The following is a 19,760-nucleotide window of genomic DNA, read 5'->3' as shown; positions in this document are numbered from 1 at the left end:
GAGTCTATGTCTCTATGCAGAAAGTGTACAGTCTTTGGACACAGATAATGTAGTAGAGTCTTGGTCCTTAACCTCTCTCACCCACATTTTAAAAAAATTATTTAAGAACTTTATTAACAGATGCTTGCAGATTGTTGACTTTTTCAAAAAATCAAGTTTGTGAACTTTTTATACCCTGAAGAATTGTTTTGATGCTTGCATTTTAAAAGTTCCTAACATAACAACAGAGTGGGAGCTAAGAAGATAGTGGCTGTTGCCATCTTTTGGTGTTTCTTTCTCCTAAGCCTTGTCCTCCTGTGGGATCAGAGAGCATTTCATCAGTTCAAAGAAGACCCCAGAAATCATAGCTATCACAGAATACATCTGTGAGATAATTCTTGGATTTGGGATTTGGTGATTGGAATTAGAAATAATTTGAAGATTAAAGAAAGGTCTATGAAATAAAGAAATATAAGATCAAAAGACACATTTTATAACATGCATTTTTCTGAGATAAAATCCAAATTTGTACCTATAGCACATAGGACCCTTCCACACTTAACCCTTGCACCTGTCCCAGACTTATCACTCAGCACCCTCATGGAACTCTGTGCATCAGCCATAGGGGTTCACTAGTGGTCTCAGGTGGTCCAATTCTTCTGACATCCCTCATTTACCTCCTACTCATTCAATATCCACCATTTGTCTGGATAATTCCAACTCACCCTTCAAAATTCAAGTTTCATTATTTGTTTCTTTATTCAGAAGAACTGTCATTGCCACATGCTCAAGGAACTAACTGCACAATGTATGATCTGTACTGTCTAGGAACTTCAAGTTGAGGAGGAGAGAAAAAATATTAAGAAATAATTATAGTATGTAGAATGTTATGTATATTATGATAATATATCATATATCTATTAATATTAAATTTAGCAGCCAATGAAAATACCAACAAAAGGAGTATCAGTAAGATGGTGGGCACAAGGTATTCCACCTTAAATTCAGAGTAAATAGAAGGTTGAGAGTTTGACCACCAGGGATATTTGGGATGGTTGGGCAGAAAGATAATAGGGCAAAGGCATAAAAGGTCAGAAAATAAAAATTGTTCAGATGATCTGCAACAGGGTCTAGATTAAATCTAAAAGAAAGGCTGTATTTGATGAATAAGATAGTGGGTTTAATATTTCAGAAATGGAACAGTTTAGATGATGACAAGACATAAGGAAAGGCCTTGAGGATAGGTAAAGAGAAGTCTAAATTTAGGTTTATATGTGAACTATCAGATTTTGAGAGTGGTGAGCTAACATATTCAACTACAATGTCAATTTGTTTTTTCCCTAACATTCTGACAGTTGTTGCTATACATATTTTTAGGTGCATATGTATTCATCATCACTTGGTATTATTTTTCCTTTACATTTTACCTTGAATTTTATATTGCCAGCTATTAAAATCATTTTTGTGGCTTCCCTTTGGTCATATTTATGGTACTTTTTTCAATTTGTTTCAGCTTTATCTATTATCTTATTTTTAAATGTGTCTCTTATAGATAAAATGTTACAATACTTTAAAAAAATCCAATTTGAGAGTTTAAGAGAATTTCTTGATCAGTATATTAACTCAGTTATATTCATGCATTACTTTCTATTAGGGTTAATGTTATCTTTGTTCATGTTTTTAAGTTGCTATACTTTCTATTTCTTTATTTGCCATCTCTTTTCTATCTTCCATTGAAGTTTGTATTTTTCTTGTTTTTCCAGTTTGTTACTTCTAATATTTTAAAACACACTTCTATTATTACTTACTTACTTAAAATGTTACTCCTAATATTTTAAGCCATATAGTTACTTTTTTCTGTATCAATATCTTTATTTAGCAATATCTATGTTATACACATAAGTAAAAATCTACCTTAGTATGGTCTTATTTTCTTCTTGTTCTCACATATCTTTCTGTACTTATGGAATTCATGGATATATACACACATGTATGTACACATATCAACAGAAATACATATATAAATATTATATGTATATATATTTCTTATTATTTAGACTACAAAAATTTAAGTGTTATTCACTCATTTTTATATTTTATATTAATTTCATGGTTTTATTTATCTTCTGACTAGAGGATTTCCTGAAAGACTGTTTTTCAAGGATCTTTTTGCTATAAAACTTGTGAGATTTTATGCCTAAGAAAAGTTTTATTTCACCCACACATTTATAGGATACTTTGTTGGCTATAAATGTCTAGGTTCAAAGTTCCTTATGTTTAATACTTCAAATATCATCCCATTGTCTTCTTGCTCTCAGTGTTGTTGAAAAGTTTGATTCTCTTTCTTTAACCTTTGTCATTCTTTAAATCTGGTTCTTTAAACCTTTATTTTTAAATTTCCAAAATTTTCTAAATGTTTTCCATTGTCCTTAACCTTATACTTTCCATGCCTATTATCTCCATTTTGATTTTTGTCAAGCAACTTGCTTTGTCTTTTTATGTTATTATCGTAATTCATTATTTTGAGGATGTTTATTTTGCTGATTTGTAACTCTAGCTTTGTCTGATCTATTAATTCTGTTTCATGTGATGTGAAATGGTGTGTTTGTCATCCTTTTTAAAACAGCCACTGGATTCCTAGGTTTTTAATTATGGAGATTACTGGAAGCTTTGGGACAAAGATTTTGGAAGTATTTTAGATCTTTTTTTTTTTTTTTTTTTTTTTTTTTTTTTTTGAGACAGAGTCTCACTTTGTTGTCCAGGCTAGAGTGAGTGCCGTGGCATCAGCCTAGCTCACAGCAACCTCAAACTCCTGGGCTTGAGTGATCCTTCTGCCTCAGCCTCCCGAGTAGCTGGGACTACAGGCATGCGCCACCATGCCCGGCTAATTTTTTTATATATATATCAGTTGGCCAATTAATTTCTTTCTATTTATAGTAGAGACGGGGTCTCGCTCTTGCTCAGGCTGGTTTTGAACTCCTGACCTTGAGCAATCCGCCCGCCTCGGCCTCCCAAGAGCTAGGATTACAGGCGTGAGCCACAGCGCCCGGCCTATTTTAGATCTTAATATCAATTAAGATAATGGGAAAACCAAAGTCTTCTATAAATCAGGGGGAAAGATAGTCATGTAGGCAGATGACAGAAATAAGGAATAGTGGTGTTAAAGGCAAAAGCAGAGCCTCCAAAGGAGGATGAACTTTCACATGTAACAAAAAAAAGCTGTCTGGAATAAGAGAAACCTAAGCATGTTTATAGTCAAAAGAGAAGAATTAAAGATAGAAGAGAAGGGACATTCTTCTTTCCTCAGATCTTTTCACAACTGTTCAGTAAAAATTTCTTGCCCATTTAATTGTGGAATATGAGTAAAACATCATGAAAAAAATTTGAGTCTAATAACAATCAAGAATTTACTTCAGAGATTGGACTAAACAAAAGAAACAAAACACACATATCCTTCTGTTATGCTAGATCCTTTAACGATCTCTCCATGTATATGGAATAACATCCAAAGTCCTGACCATGACTAGAGCTACATTCTCTAATATGGTACCCACTAGCCACATCCAGCTATTTATATTTAATTTTAAGTTAGCTCAAATTCAGTAACATTTTTAAAAATTAAATGAAATAAAAATTTCAGTTTCTCAGTTACGTTGTCCACATTTCATGTGCTCAGTGGCCATATGTAGTTAGCTGCTACTATCCCCTCTTAACTTTGTTCACTCTGCTCCATTATGACTGGCCCTCTCACTCTCAAACATGTTGAGCTTGTTTCTACATTAGGTCTTTGCATTTTCACTTCCTTTCCAAGGACCACCCTTACTCTTGTCTCTGTCGAAATAAATCCTTCTCTGACCACTTCCTCAAGTAACATCTGCTCCCCAAAAGCTCTATCTCCTACTTGCTTTAGTTTCTTCAGTCCATTGTTAACTCTTTACCTTCTTTTTTCTTAAGAATTTGGGTTCCTTAAGGGCAGGAACTTCATGCTGTTGACTACGATAGCTCCAGTTCTTATCTTAAGAACTTGCAATAAACATTGCTTAATAAATGTTTTTTAAATGAATGTATGAATAGTGTTCCAAATTTTTGTCATATTGCCTTTGGGAGTATATTAGAAGTCTCTGAACACTTGATTCTCTACAGTTGCCAGAAATCTTCCTTAGGAGATATCATCAATGGACTATAATGTATTTTTCTATGTCTGCCAGAGTTTACTCCTGGGTGTGTCTGTACATAGTATAGGGAATATGATGAGAGAGAAGAGACCTAGACCTAGAAGAGAGAGAGATGAGAGAGAGAAGCAAGCATATTTTTTAAAATATATGCTTTTTAAATTGTCCCCAGCTAAAGTACAGAAGGGGAGGACATCTATCTTAGAAAGGAGTTGAGAAAGGGAATAGAAAGTTGTCTGGGACTATAGAGCCAGATTTCCAGGGTATCAGTCCTCCCTATGCCACTCTCTAAATATTAATGCATAATCTGGGACAAGCTAGTGAACTTGTCTTTCTCTTGGTTTCCTCATTTATATAATGGAAATAATAATAGTACTCATTTCATAGAGTTGTTGTGAAGATTGAATGACCTGATACATGCAAAGCACTTAGAGTGGTGACTGACACATGTCATGCACTACATATGTGATTTGTATTGTTACTATTTAAAATGTCTATGATTATTTATGTTGTTGTTATTGCTTTTGCTATTATTAGTATTATCATTGGTCATTAAAGAAGATGGGATGATATGTCTCCATGTATTCTATTAATATTTCTAATTTGACCACAAATATTTGGATATTCACCTGTAAGATGCAATCAAACATTTTAAAAGAAAAATAAAGTTTGTAGGAAGTCATCTCTGTCCATGATAAGTATATGGGCTCTGCCTGGCTCGAGGCACTTCATGGTAACCACTCTTTAAGTAGGTAATGATTTTCAAGGGACCATCCCAAGGTGCTTAACCCAACTGTCATCTGTCAGCCTGTGGAAGCAAATGCAAGGAAAAGCAACATATCAAAGTGTCAGGATTACCTTATTTTCAGTTCTAAAACATTCTGGGTTGTGATATGCATATAACCTCAATTTAAATTGTCTAAGAAACTTTTAAAGATTGCTAGAATTTTTCTCTCTGATTCAAAGTGAAGCACAACTTTATCATTATGTACAAAATTCTAAATGTATTATATTTTGCTAGATGGAGGACGTTATTGAGGATATAATCGGTATGGAATCAAGTTTTAAAGAGGAAGGAACAGACTCTCCTATGCTAATGCAAAGAACAGTAAGTGTTTCCAGACCAAAGGAAGTCATTGAAACTGAAATAAATAGCTTGTGATGATAAAAAATAAAATAAAATTTGTTTGCTTAGTAAATGATGTTTTGTTCTGCAGTGTTGAATCAGACAAGAAAAAAGATGAATGTTAGAAAATATTTGTTGGTACAGAAAAAAGATTACATAATGTTATTAAGGAAAATTATAGACCTTGTACTATTATCTCTCTCTGTATCTATCTTTGTATCTGTTTAATTTCTATATACATGCATCTAATTATATATCTAATGTGCTATAGCATTTTCTTGGCATGATTTAATCTTAAGATTTTCTTTTTGAAGCACAGCATATATGAATACTTTCATAACATCATGACTAAATTTTGACGATTTACCATGACTAATAGCTATCTGATGCAGAGACTCTACACATTTTTAGAGGAAAGAAAAAGATTGCAGCAATTATAAATTTACTTCTAAGCCAATAAACAGAGGTTAAAGTTGTATTGTAAAGGGGTAGAACAGGCCTCGCCCTACTTTAAAGCATATAGAAAGACTTCTATGTTGAAATCAGTACAAATACCTGGAATAATATTCAATGAAAAGATAATGTCTTATCTTCCATTTGACTGCCATTGCCTTCTGATTGTTCATTTATGAATCACAAAAAAATGTCATATGTAAAGAGTGGGCAAGTTCTTTAGATATATTTTGAAGTATGATTGTTGGTTTGTTTGTTTATGGTTTATGGCCATTTAGAAAACATGAGAAAAAGAATATGAAAATTGTAATTGAATTATTACTTTAAATATTTCATTTTAAGAAAGTGAATTCTGACTATATTGAGTATTGTGAATTGTTAATCAATAAATCAAGGGGTTGGGCTATGCTATGATGGATGTTTTAAATTTAGGGCCTTAAGAAAAATATTGGTGAAAGTATCCCTTTTTACTTTATTAATTCTTAAATAGACTATTTAACGAGAGAAGTATCTCTTTCCTCATTTTCTGTGGCATGCAGGACCTTCACATAGAGCAAGTCACTAATACTCATATTACCTGCCCAATACCAGATGAGAGGTTTAAAATTCGGTTTTGGTTGTAGGCTTTGTTTTTCTTTTTTCTTTTTTTTTTTTAGGATGGAGTGACAACTCTTTCTACCTTGTCTCTCTTTAGATTTCAAGGAGCATAGTTATATGAAAGCTGACTAATTCTGAGTCTAGATAAATATGTTATTAATGCTAATTTCTCCCTGTCTAATTTCACAGCATGAGGATGCTATTTTTCTTAACCAGTATTCAACTTCTAGGTTTGAGAAAGTAATATTAATTTCCTATAATCTTCTCTTCCTTGTACATGGTACTTACTTCATTGAAATTATATACTGAAATATTCTCCTTGTCAAATTGTCTACTTGTTTTGTAGAGACTATGTAGAATGGACTACTCAGTAAAAATTAGTGGTAATGACTATCATGAATTTGATTTTGATACGCAGAATGTACTTTTTAAAAAATAGATACTACTGGCCTACTGTATTTATATAAGGAAATATCTGTTCCTGGCCAACCAGTGATCATTGAAAATTCTAGATCCACATATAAAACTAAGAAATCCAATTAACCAAATATTTACTAAACACTTATTATGTGCAAAGCATAATACTTGCACAATACAAAACTATAAGATAAGTAAGACAACACTTCACATGTAAAGAGTTGACATTGTAGTGGGACAGCATGATGAGTTGTACCTGAGAGGCAAGGACAGAAAGAATGTGGATCTGTGTCAAACACAGGTTCTAATTTAGCATTGTGTGAGTAACTTAACCTTTGCTTTGGTATTTCTGCATTAGGAGAATAATTACAAATATTGATCCTTGAGGCGGTTTTTAATTGATATCTTAGTAGACTACATGTGTATGTTTTAAATGCTCATCAGAGAGTTGTTCTGCAGTTCGAATGAAGGAGAAACCATGCTAAAGTGAGAATTTTTGGAAATTCTTGGGGAAGAGATGATATTTGAAATATAGTTATGAAGTGCTATCTAGTTAAAATTTTAAGAGATAGATGTGAAAGCAGAAAAGTTGCAAGTTAAGAGAACTATGTAAGGCAAAAAGTGATAAAAAAAAGAGAATGTATAAGAATAGCTGGTAGAATATAGGCAGAAAACACTGAAGGATTTTTATAGTTTATGTAGATAAAAGAAAAGACTTGTTAAAGTCAGAGGAATGCTTTGAGTAAGTATATTAGCTAGTGAACTTTTGGTTGCAGGTGGTATAACCTGACTCGTATGGGGTTTAAGCATGAAAGGAATTTATTGGTTCATGCCATCTAAAAATCCCTAAGTAATATTGTATGTGGGCATCCTTTTGTAAATTTGCCTCTGTTTTCTTCTGTGCTAGCTTTATTCTCAGCTGTTGAGCACACATTGTCATAGCCTATTCCCAGCCACGCATACACTTTTTTCTTGCTAACCTAGATTTTTTTAGACATCCACTTCTTCGCAAGAAAGAGGAAGTTTCTGATTAATTTAAACCAATTCTGTTGGCCCCATTTCCCTTGCCAGAAATTGTTTTAAGAATGGGCTTGTGCTACAATTCTGGCATATTGAGCAGATCACTGAGACCTGCTGGAAAGTTTTCTTCAATCTATAAAGTAGTTTCAAGAAAGAGAAAGGTTTTGCCTGTCCAGGATATTTTCGCCTGTCCAGGACGGGACAATGTGACTTGCAGAGTTGCTGTAGTCATTTTCTTACCAAAGGGTAGATAAACTGAGGAGAAACGAAAGAAACAAAGAGGTACAAAGAGTCAGGAGATATTCTGCTTATATATCCCTGGAGAATTATTTGCCTATGGATTTCACATTATATAATTTTTTGTCCTTTATTTTATAAGCTAATTATGTCAGGATTTTCAGATTCTCACAGACCCATGCATTCTAATGAATACATTCAGTCAGGGTGAGCAATCTAAGAGAAGAAGACCTTCTTTTTACCCCCTTTTCCTGGTTAAAGCCCTGAGATAATCCCTTTTGGAGTAACTTTTGTCACATCTCTATCTCTAAGCCAGTTTTTCTGGATCTTGGGCCCACCCTAGAGCTGTGTCTTGAGCAGTATCCTCCAATAAATTATCTAGATTCAAAATGAAAACCAGAAAAACAGGAGTTGTTACCAAAGTAACTCCTGCTAAACAGGAGTTGAGCAGATTCTAGTAAGGCTAAATCAACAGATGTTCATCATGGTAAGCTTAAAAAATGAGGATATTTTATCAATAATAATAATTATTAAGCATTTACCTGCGATGTGACAGAGAATTTCTAAGTATTTGCATATTTTCTGTAGAAAATCATGTTATAATTTCTGCTGGTGGGAAACTTGGAAGTTGCTGAGAGGAAGCCTGGGCTACTTGTGGTGGTTCCTCAGATTAATCAGGTTGAATGCAGTGCTTCAAGGTGTTTATAGATCAAGTTAGCCTAGGTATTTTTGACCCAGCAATGAATGGTGAATGATTAGTCACTAGAATCTGAATAATTAAGCCAAAGTTATCCCTCAATTTCTATTTGGTCAGGAGAGTTATCCAACAGTCAATTAGTTCTTACCACAACAACTGCACAAACTGGACTGCAAAGAGACAAAGTGCAGGAAACGTCCACCCAAGTCAGCCGTGCTCTCGACACGTTAGCCTCCGTGTCTCCAGCTCCTGAGCATCAATGGTATTTTTCTCCTCCCCCTTTAAACCATCCCCTCACAGGGTCATAACCTAGATCTTGTTTTGACCAATTTCTCTATATTCATTACATTTATATTCCACACTTTTGACCATCGCGTTCTATTTTTTCAGTGCACTTAGTCTAGTGGTTTAGTTTCATTATTGTTCAAGCTTGATGAGACTCCAAAATCAATGGGTTGTTTTCAATAACTACTACTTCCCACTCACAGCATTTTAAAAATTTCATCTTAACCTGTCTGGAGTCCTTGGTCCAGAACTATAACCAATTCTCTTGTAAACAGTCTTAACAAGTTCCCATTTCCCTTCATATTATTTTCCTGGTCAAACCCCATTCCCCATTAAAACCATTTCTTATCTTATGCTACATATTAACTTGAGCAGATGAATGGGCAGGATTTAACCACATTTCTCATGGTACTTACTCCAAATATAGTGCCAAAATTTCACAGGGGCAATTACCACTGCCAGACAGTACTACTGCTATTACCTGGTAAAATTCCCATTAATTGAGATGACTATTTAATACTGTTTCATCAATCCTCAGGTCTCCAAAATCCATTCTTCACTCCTCAGAGGATTTCCCTGTCATGACATGTTTCAGAGAGAAAATATATGCAATCAGATTAAAACTTACTCATTGAATTTGCAATGTCAGCTCTACTAATATTAGACCATCTGCATCTATTTTCATTTTTATGCTATCCCTTCTATTAATAGAATAATCTTCCTAGCACATAATCTAAAGTCAATCCTAGCTACCACTTGTGTCCAGGATCCCACACATTCTTTCTCTTCTAAGGACTTACCTTTAGGACTTACTCTATATAGGTCCTCCTCATAGGATGAGTATATGCTGATCTATTGGATTGTAAACATCAGCATTACACTAGTGTTTAATAACATCCACTAAAACCAAAACAAAACAAACACCTGCCTTTGAACTCATTTGCTTTCTGGCTACCCTGCTATTTCATGACTCCTCTACACAAAAAGTTCATTGCCTCTATTTTCTTCCTGCCTCCACTTCCTCACCTCTTATTCTCTCTTCTTCAATAGAGCTTTTGTCCTCACAATTCTAAAGGAGTTCTTAAAACCAATAGATGCAAAAGCCAATAACATTTTTTTTCATTCTTACTTGACTTGGCTTCTCTGTAACATTAGACATCGTTTACGACTTCTTTCTTCTTGAAGTACTCTCTGGGATTCTGTGGTACCATATTCTCTGGTTTTCTACTCATTGTATTGGTTCTTTCTCCTCTAACAGATGTCTAAGTGCTGAAGTGTGCCAAGGCTCAGTCTTCAGATCTCTTTTCTCACATATCTATACACACCCTAGTGTGATATCAACCCATCTCCAGTTTAGATATTGCCCCTATTGCCAGATTCATTGTATCCTACCACTTACTTGATATGTTTTGTGGTTCTAACAGACATCTTAAACCTAACAGGGCTAAAGGAAAACTCCTCCCTCTAAAAAATCTATTTTTGATTGATGTGAAATCAAAAAAACAGGACATAATTTTAGCTCTTCTCTCTCTTGCTTCCACACCCACATCTATCAGGATATTCTTATCATCCACATGCAAAATTTCCAGAATCTCACTTCTCACCATCATCATGTTCTATCATCTCTTACTACAGCTACAGGCTCTGACTTAGCTTCCCTGCTACTTTTTGCTCCCTTACAGCTGTTCTTCACATAGCAGCCAGAATAATCTTCCTAAAACAATAAACAGATCCTTTTCTCCATGCTTAACATTTTATTAATTTCCTGAAATACTCAGAATATAATCCAGACACCTTGTCACAGCCAGCACTTCTTTTTGACTTTAGGGCCTGGACTCAATAGTATTCTTCCTGCTGCTTGAACATGACAAACATATTATCATCTTAGAACCATGATACCTCCCTTTCTTTGTTTGGAATGCTTTTGTCCTAGTTCTTTGCATCTTTGTCACCTTGTCAGAGATGCTTTCCAAACTACCCTGGCTAAAACACCCCATGCCCTGACTCCCCAAATCAATATCTTATTTTATATATCCTCTGATACTTATAAGTAGAAAAGCAAAAATTATTTATTATTGTGTTAACCTATGTATTATGTGCTTTCACCTCTAGAATTTATACTCCTTGAAGACAGGGATTTTATAACTGTTTTTTTCACTGCTATGCCCCTGGAGCCTAGAATAGTGACCTATTTATTATTTTATTCTTAGTACCCAGCAGAGTGCCTAACATATCACAGATGCTTAGCAAATGTATATTAGATATATTACCCTAAAATTCTCACATAGTATTGAAAGTAATTGTCCCCATTATAATTCCTATTTAGGAATATTTTTAATGGGTAAAAAGCAACAGTAACAAGGATAAAGACAATAATAATAGCTACCATGTATTGGATACCTAAACTAGGTGGCAGGGATTGTTCAAAACACTTTTTGTGAAAAATTGCATTTAATATTCACAGCAAACCTATGAAATAGGAACTAAAATTACCTATTATCATTTTACAAATGAGGAAAGAGGCTTAGAGAAGTTCACTAACTTTCCCAAGTTCACACAGTTAATGAATGGCAGGATAGAGGTTTTAATCCAGTCCTGTATAGAACCAGGGCAACAATCCTACTCTGCTGTGTTAGTAGTCAAGAAAGTAGCCACTTCATACAACTGCAGAATCAAAGGATGTGAAGGGACCTGAAACTGATCTGATCCTCCGCCACACTCCAGCTGAATGATTGTTTAGTCTCTGAGTTTAGATCTGTCTATCTATAATTTCCACCCATTGGTCCTAGTTTCACCCCTTGTTTCAGAGACATGGTTGTTCATAGTAACTCATTTATTTTAACATATATAGGTATTTTTCAATCAGGTGTCTGTAAATGCTGGTGGCATTTGAAAATCTAAGTAAACTGTAATAGTTCAAGACCATTTCAGAGACGAGGAATGAGTAAATATTAACAACCCCTTGTGCTTGGTTGGAACTTGAAAGGACTGCCTAACATCAATGAACAAGCTTCTGTCAATCACAATCTAGACCAGATTAGTCTTAAAGTCCAAAGAAGAACCAAAGTTCACCTTAGTGCAGAAGTTTCTGTTAGTTTTTCTGCTTTTTGTTTCCAAGTTTAAGGAAAAGAAAATGATGAAGGAGAAAGAGAAAACCATTGCTATTGTGAAGGTTATAGACACTTCAAAGTTAAAACTGGTGAGCAAGTACATTTTGGAATTCTTTCAGTGTTTGGAGATGAAACCACCTTAACTACTGAATTTAAACTTTATAGACTTATAGTCAATAAAACAAGGTATGTAGAAATTGAGCTTTGAAATGCTTAGAATGTAATATGCTGTATTGCCAAATCTATTTACTTAAAAGATTGTTTTTAGTGTTCCCAACTATAGGAGAAAATTAGTCTATTTAGTAAAACATTATCAAAACTAATGTTTTGTTGTGACTTTTTTATCAAAAAGGTGAGGGTTCACACTGTTTGTTGCAGTTTTTAAATTTAATAATTACTTTTATTAATTTAGCATTAGATTATGTGCATATAAAATGTATGATGTAAAAGTATTTATGCTATCATTTTCTGTTTTATATTTATCTTTTCTACTTGCATTATATAAACCAGCTAATGAAGGACAAGGGATCTCCCAGCTCAACACATTATTTTTATTTAGTCATAATAGGACAAAAATAATAATTAATAACACACTGGGATTTCTCTGTTCAAAGTTTATCATTCAAACCTCATAGCTCTACTTTAGCAAAGAAAATAAGTTAAGAGGGAATAATCAATAATGTGTGTCCTACAACCAGAAAAATTTGGTTTATGGCATATAAAAGGGTAAACACCCTACAGGAAAGACAATAATCTTTCAAACACCAGTTTTTCATGTGTGCATACATTGTATAGTGTATGCGCACTACAGTGATTCTCTTTATACCTGCTTTAGCTGTTTTTATGTCTACGGTTATTCTAATAGTCTCATGCTCACTTTTACCATTTTAGGTTCACAGTGAATGTCTTCATGAAAAGCAAAAGGAGATTCAAAGAACGCAAACATTTCCCTTAAGTTCCCTTGAAACTTCGTCTAAATATATGATATCTCTTTCTCTTACACATACATAAGAATTAGGATATTTTTCCTGTTTATATCTATACTAAGAAATTATCTGGAAATATAATATGTCACTATATATAAGATGTTCTGTCCTTTTCATATTTATGAGATTATATATTTATATATATATTCATATACACACACACATATATGCAAACATATATTTCCAAATATTCTCAGCATTTACATAAATAATCTATTCTCAGTAACATGATAGGTATATGCTGTGGTAACCTCTCTCTTGTTAAGTGAGCAAAAATTAAGAATGATAAAACAATAATATAAATCAAATTAGAAAAATTATGAAAAGTTTATTAGTCCTAGAGTATTTGGGTGGAGAGAAAAATAAACAAGGCTGGTGTGGGGAAGAGTGTTGAAGACCAATTACCCTAAGTTGAAGCTTAGAAGGCAGATTGGATTTTCATGCTTATTGAAGTGGTGAGGAAATTTGAGGTGCAGAAAATAGCAGTGGCAAAGAGTAAAATTGAGAAAAATATAATCTAATGCCTTTCGTCCTTTTTGATCATTAAAAACAGCTACAAATGGTAAAGGCAAGGGCCCTTTCACAATGGGGTAAGGTAATTAAGAATCCAGCCTTTCTGTCAGACAGGCCTGGGTTTCAATTCAAGCCCTCTATGTATTTATTTATAAAGCTATATAATCTTGAGATAATTACTACATTTCTCAGAGCTTTAATTAATTTATATTTAAAGTGGTAATTCTACTACCCCATAGGGTTTTTATAAAGGTTACTTGAGATATACCACATTTTATTTATATGTTCATCTGTTGATAGGCATTAGGGTTGTTTCCATCCTTTGGCTATTATAAATAATGCTAATGTAAACATTGCTGAAATGATCTGTTTAAGTCCCTGTTTTCAATTCTTTGGGGTATATTTCTAGAAGTGGAATTGCTGGATTATACACTAATTCTCTATCTTTTTGAGGAAATACCATACTGTTTTTCACAATGGCCACAATATTTAATATTCCCACCAGCAAGACACCAGTATTCTAATTTCTCCACTTCTTCACCAGATTTGCTACTCACTCCTCTTTTTCTCTTTTGTTAGTAGCTATCCTAATGAGTATGAAGTGGTATTACAATGTGGTTTTGATTTGCATTTCCCTAATGACTAGTGATGTTAGGCATCTTTTCACGTTCTTATTCACTGTATAACTTCTTTGGAGAAATGTCTATTCAAGTCCTTTGCCCATTTTGTAAATTGGGTTGTTCATTTTTTTATTGTTGATTTGAAGATTTTATTTTTTAAAAATTTTTATATGGTCTGTATATTAATCTCTTAACAGATATATGATTTGCAGATTGCTTCGTCTATTTGTGGGTTGTCTTTTCACACTCTTGATAGTGTCCTTTGTTGTACAAAGTTTTACATTCTGATGAAGTCCAATTATCTATTTTTTCGTCTGTTTCCTGTGATCTTGATATTATATCCACAAAATAATGTCCAAATCCAATGTCATGAAGTTTTTACCCTATGTTTTCTTCTAAGAGCTTTATAATTTAATTTCTTAAATTTAGATATTGGATCCATTTTGAGCTAGTTTTCTTTTTTTTATTGGTGTAAAGTAAGAATCTTAACATCATTCTTTTGTATGTTGATATCCAGTTTTTCCAACATAGCTGTTGAAAGAGTGTATTTTCCCCATTGAATGGTTTTGGTGCCCTTGTCAAAAATAATTTGACCATATATTTGAAGGTTTATTTTTGAGCTTGCCATTATACTTGATAGGTCTATATACTCATTTTCATGTCACAATCACACTGTTTAGATTATGGTAGCTTTGCAATAAGTTTTGAAATACAGAAGTGTGAATTCTCCAACTTTGTTTTTCTTCAAGCTTGTTTTGGTTATTCAGGGTCCTTTGAGATTCCATATGAATTTTAGGACAACTTTTCCTTTTTCTTTAATTAAACTTTTTATTTTGAGGTAATTGAAGATTCACATACAGTTGTAAGAACTAATACAAAGAAATCTTTTATATCCTGACCTAATTATAACATCTTATAAAACTATAGTACAATATCATAATCAGGATATTGACATGGATACAGCTAAGATGCAGAACATTTCCATCAACACTAGAATCCCTCTTGTTGCCCTTTTATATCTACACCCACCTACCTCCCACCACAACCCCTCAACCCCTGACAAACACTAAAATATTCTTCATTTCTTGAATTGTGTCAACTTTAGAATGCTATATAAAAATAGTCAAATAGAATATAATCCAATCCTTTTGGGATTGGCTTTCTTTCCCCATCAGCATTCTCTGGTGATTGATCTAGGTTGTTGTGTATATTCAAGGGTTGATTCCTTTTTATTGCTGATGACTACTGCATGGTATTGATGTACCAGCATTTGTCCAACAGTTTTCCTATTTAAAGACATCTGGTTGTCTCTAGTTTTGTGTGATTACAAATGAAACTGCTATGAACATTTGCACACATATTTTTTAACTTAAGGTTTCATTTCTCAGGGATAAAGGTCCAGGATTTTTCTATTTCTCCAAAAAATGCAGTTGGGAATTGAATGATGGTTAGTTTATTTTAGTTTATTTAATTCAAAAAATTAATATACTTTTCTCATTTTATTATTTAAGGCTATACATTTCTTGTCTAGAGCATTCTTTTGTCATATCCTGATTTTTTTTTTGCACATAAATGTCTATAGCAGATTTATCTGTAATAACCCCAAACTTGAAACAATCCAACTGTCCATCAATAGGTGAATGGATGAAGAAATTGTATATACATACAATGGAATACTATTTAGCAATAAAAGTGAGATACACACTGCAACATGGATGAACTGCAAAACTGCAAAATAGTTAAACCAAGTGAAAGGAGCAAAAAAAATCCATATTAAATAATTATATAAAATTTTAGAAAATGCGAACTAATCCAAAAATGACAGAGAACAGGTCAGAAGGTGCCTGAGGATTTCATTGTTTGGGGAGTGGGGGCATGAGAAAGGTAGAAAGGAGCAGAGGGAGGAAAGGATTATAAAAGGGTACAAGGACACTTTAGGGAGTGGTAGATATATTCATTACATATCTACATATGTTACATATGTTGAAAAATAAAATTATATATATTAAATATATTTAATTTATTATATGTTGATTATACCTCAATAAAACTGTAAAAGTACACACAAAAATAAAATTTAAGGAGAAAATTACAAATGAAGAAAGAAAAGAACTGACATAATAATAGATAACTTAGTGTATCTATACATCATCTTTATAATGTTATTGTTAGAAAGGCAACATAATATTGTTGCTCAAGAGTTGGCAAGTAACCTTTCCATTATAATAGCCAGATGTTTCTTTATGTGTGTTTTCCTTACCTTTATTTTTTATTTTTAAAATTCCATTATGATTTCATCTTTACCCTTGAATATTTTAACATTAAAAAAAATTTCCAAATATTTTGGCACTCTGACACTCTATGAAATGTGTTGAGGGTTCCTTTTTTAATTTTTTTATTTATTTCAATAGGTTTAGTGGATATAAGTGTTTTTTGCTACATGGTGAGTATCAAGGATTTCTTTTGGTTAAGAACATAATCAATTTTTATATATATTCCATATGTACTCAAGAAAACTGTATTCTCTATTTTGGCAGGTAGAACTATATACATGCCTATTAGGCCAAACTTTTACGTTTTTTTTTTATATATATTTTTAGTTGGTAAATTAATTTATTTCTATTTTTGGTAGAGACGGGGTCTTGCTCAGGCTGGTTTCAAACTCCTGACCTTGAGCAATCCGCCCGCCTCGTCTCAGAAAGTGCTAGGATTACAGGCGTGAGCCACCACGCCCGGCCCAAACTTTTACTTTTATTGTTCAAATCTTCTATAAAATTGCCGATCATTTGGACTTTTAAAAAATGAGGAGAAATGTGTTAAAATATTCCTCTGTAATGGTGGATTTATTCATTTTTCCTTGCAGTTCTAAACATTTTGTTTTATGTACTTAGAGGTTATTTCATTGTGAGCATGCATGCTAATAATTATTAAACCTTTTTGGAAATTGAATTTTTATTAAACAGTAGTGCTATTTATCCTTACTACTTTTTCTAATTTTAAAATGAATTTTCTCTAATATTCATATAACTATATTAATTTTCCTATGGTTATGATTTACTAGATATATCTTTTCCCATTCTTTAACTTTCAACCTTTGTGTGCCCTTTTACTCTGTAGGTATGTCTTGTAAGCTACTTATATCTAATTACTGTTTTTTTATTTAATCTGTCAACCCTTTAGCAGGAGAGTTTGACCTATTTACATCAATTATTATTATTGATATATTTTTATCTGCTTCTCTCATCTTTATTTATTATTTGTCTCTCATTTTTTATATGTTTCTCTTTAATACCTTCTTACCACTTTCACATTCTTTGGTTTCCAATTGTGCTGATACTATTTAGATAGTAATACTGAGTTATACGATTATATATTTCATTTTATCTTTGATCTTGGTCCCCCCCCATTTTTATTCCATAATCACTTTACCAAGCTATTTTATTAACCTTGTTTAATATTTTGGGAGCATATGCTTTAAATATCTTTTCATATTTATCCAAAATTTTTTTCAATGTTAGTCTTTGTGGGGATAAACTTTCTTAAGCATCGTATACTTAAGACTATTTTTATCATGGCCTCATATGTAAATGACATTTGGGCTAGATATAAAACTCTGTGTTTTATGTTTTATTATTTCAGTATTTTAGCAATACTGTTTCATTTTCTTTTTTTCATTTAATTTTGCTATTGAAAAATCTAATGTTAATCTGATTCTTGTTCCTTTGTATATAATGCTTTCTCTCTTTAGGCTTTTAGATTTTTTTTTTCTCATAGTATATTCTTAAGTTTCAAAATAATATGTTTAAGTGTAGGTTTTTCCTATCTTTCATTTTGCCATTTGATAGACACTTTTATTTTTAAATCAAAATAAAATAATTATTACATAAGATGAAGTATACTGTAGTGTTTTATTTAGCATTAATTCCTAAAATACATTTACATTATTTTAGAAAGTATTTCCTTCCTTCCAATTATATTTTTCTCTCCCTCTAATACTTCCGATATTTGTATTTAGCTCTTGCAATTCTATTCTCCATATTGTTTAGGTTTCCTTTCATAAGTTCTATTTCTTGGTCCTTTTCTTCATCCTCCTGGGAGATTACATTATTTTGGTTTTATATTTTACTAATTATTTTATTCCATTTTCAGTATACCTATTATGCTATTTTTTCACCCTATAGTTTTTCCCCCCAAAATTATATTTCGTATATCTCCTATTTCTCTTTGGTTACTTTGGTTATTGTGTTTATTTTTTATTGGTTTGTATTATAGATTATTACAAATATATTCCCTTATTTATTTTAGGATAATTTAAAAAACTTAGTTTCATGCACTTTTTTATTTTTTTTGCTTTTGATGTTAATTCTAATGCTACATGTTGTATTATTTTTGAAACAGTTAATTTTTTCAAATGTTTTGATATTTTTTTCCTGTGAGTTCATTTTCTTTAGGAAATATTAGATACTATGGATAGCAGTATGTATGTGGGAAGGTCATACCCAGTCGACTTCACTTCCTATTACCTCAGTAGTGGAGATGTGAATAAAATCTTGGGTGAAGAGCCTCAGATACCAAGAAACTGTCAATAACTCCTCATCTCAAAGCAACTTCTCAGATGAGGATTTTACTTTTTTCTACCAGGGAGGGTATTATAGAGAAGTATACTCTACCTTATTGTATATATTTTATAATAAATTCTTTATTTTATGTTTTTTAAAATTTGTGAGTTTGTTTTTAAAAATAATATGTTTGTCTATTGTCATGTCAAATGTTTTGCTTTACTGAGAAAGCAATCTCTTTTGTTAACTGGAATAAACATTTCTTCATAAAATATCTAACCAGTTGCCTACTGATCTACAAAATAAAATTAAAACTTAGACCTTATTCCCTAAGTAACATATTTTTGAAAAAGGTAGATATAAGTTTTCTTTGTAAGCTATTTTAGGTATGTATATAATCTTTAAATTTTCACTAACATTGTACTCTTAAATCCTGTAATGGAGAAAAGGCACTTTAGGTAACATGAAGTATATAACATACTTTGAAATTGAAACCCAATTGTTTAATGATATTCAAAAAGTGATTAGCCATTTATATGAAATAGAGCAGCACTACAGCATAAAATTAAATAGGATATTAATCATTGTGCTTTAGGGCATAAATTAGACAATAACTAAGATCAGGAGAAGATGTAATATAGCTACAATTAAGCAGGATTAGCTTCATTATCAGAATTTCAACCCCATTTCTAAGGAAAAATACACTGGGTACTATCTAACCAGGTAACATGGAAGAAGTGAAGTGTTATAGTTAGGACACTCCTTCATTGTTGCAGTGTATCTGTAATGTGACTCCTTTTCTTCCATAACATTTCTGCAATTTGCCATTTCTGTATTGAAATCCATCTGAATTCAAGCTCTTCAGAGGAAAAGTGCCCTTTCCTTAGTTCCTTCCCCCTCACTCCCTTTTTGTTCAGTGTTTCCATTATGTTTCTCAAAGGCACAGAGAAAACATAATTCAGGTTGGTGATGCCTCAGTTCATAACCAA

At 32.5% G+C, this 19,760-nt stretch overlaps 1 protein-coding gene across 3 annotated transcripts in view; it reads left to right on the top strand.

The window, feature by feature from the left end:
• The window catches only part of TFEC (transcription factor EC), a 72,532-nt gene that overhangs the window by 29,120 nt on the left and 23,652 nt on the right, over positions 1-19,760 (top strand). For 2 of the 3 annotated variants that reach the window (XM_020289759.2, XM_020289758.2), the window contains one exon: positions 5,173-5,259. In XM_020289759.2, the coding sequence (XP_020145348.2) occupies positions 5,173-5,259 (87 nt within the window). The other variant, XM_012736167.3, reaches the window with a different exon arrangement.

This window comes from Microcebus murinus, chromosome 9 (assembly GCF_040939455.1).
Source record: "Microcebus murinus isolate Inina chromosome 9, M.murinus_Inina_mat1.0, whole genome shotgun sequence".
Classification (NCBI taxonomy): Eukaryota; Metazoa; Chordata; class Mammalia; order Primates; family Cheirogaleidae; genus Microcebus; species Microcebus murinus.
The sequence above is the reverse complement of the archived record's forward strand: the minus strand, read 5'-3'. Positions and strand labels throughout refer to the sequence as shown.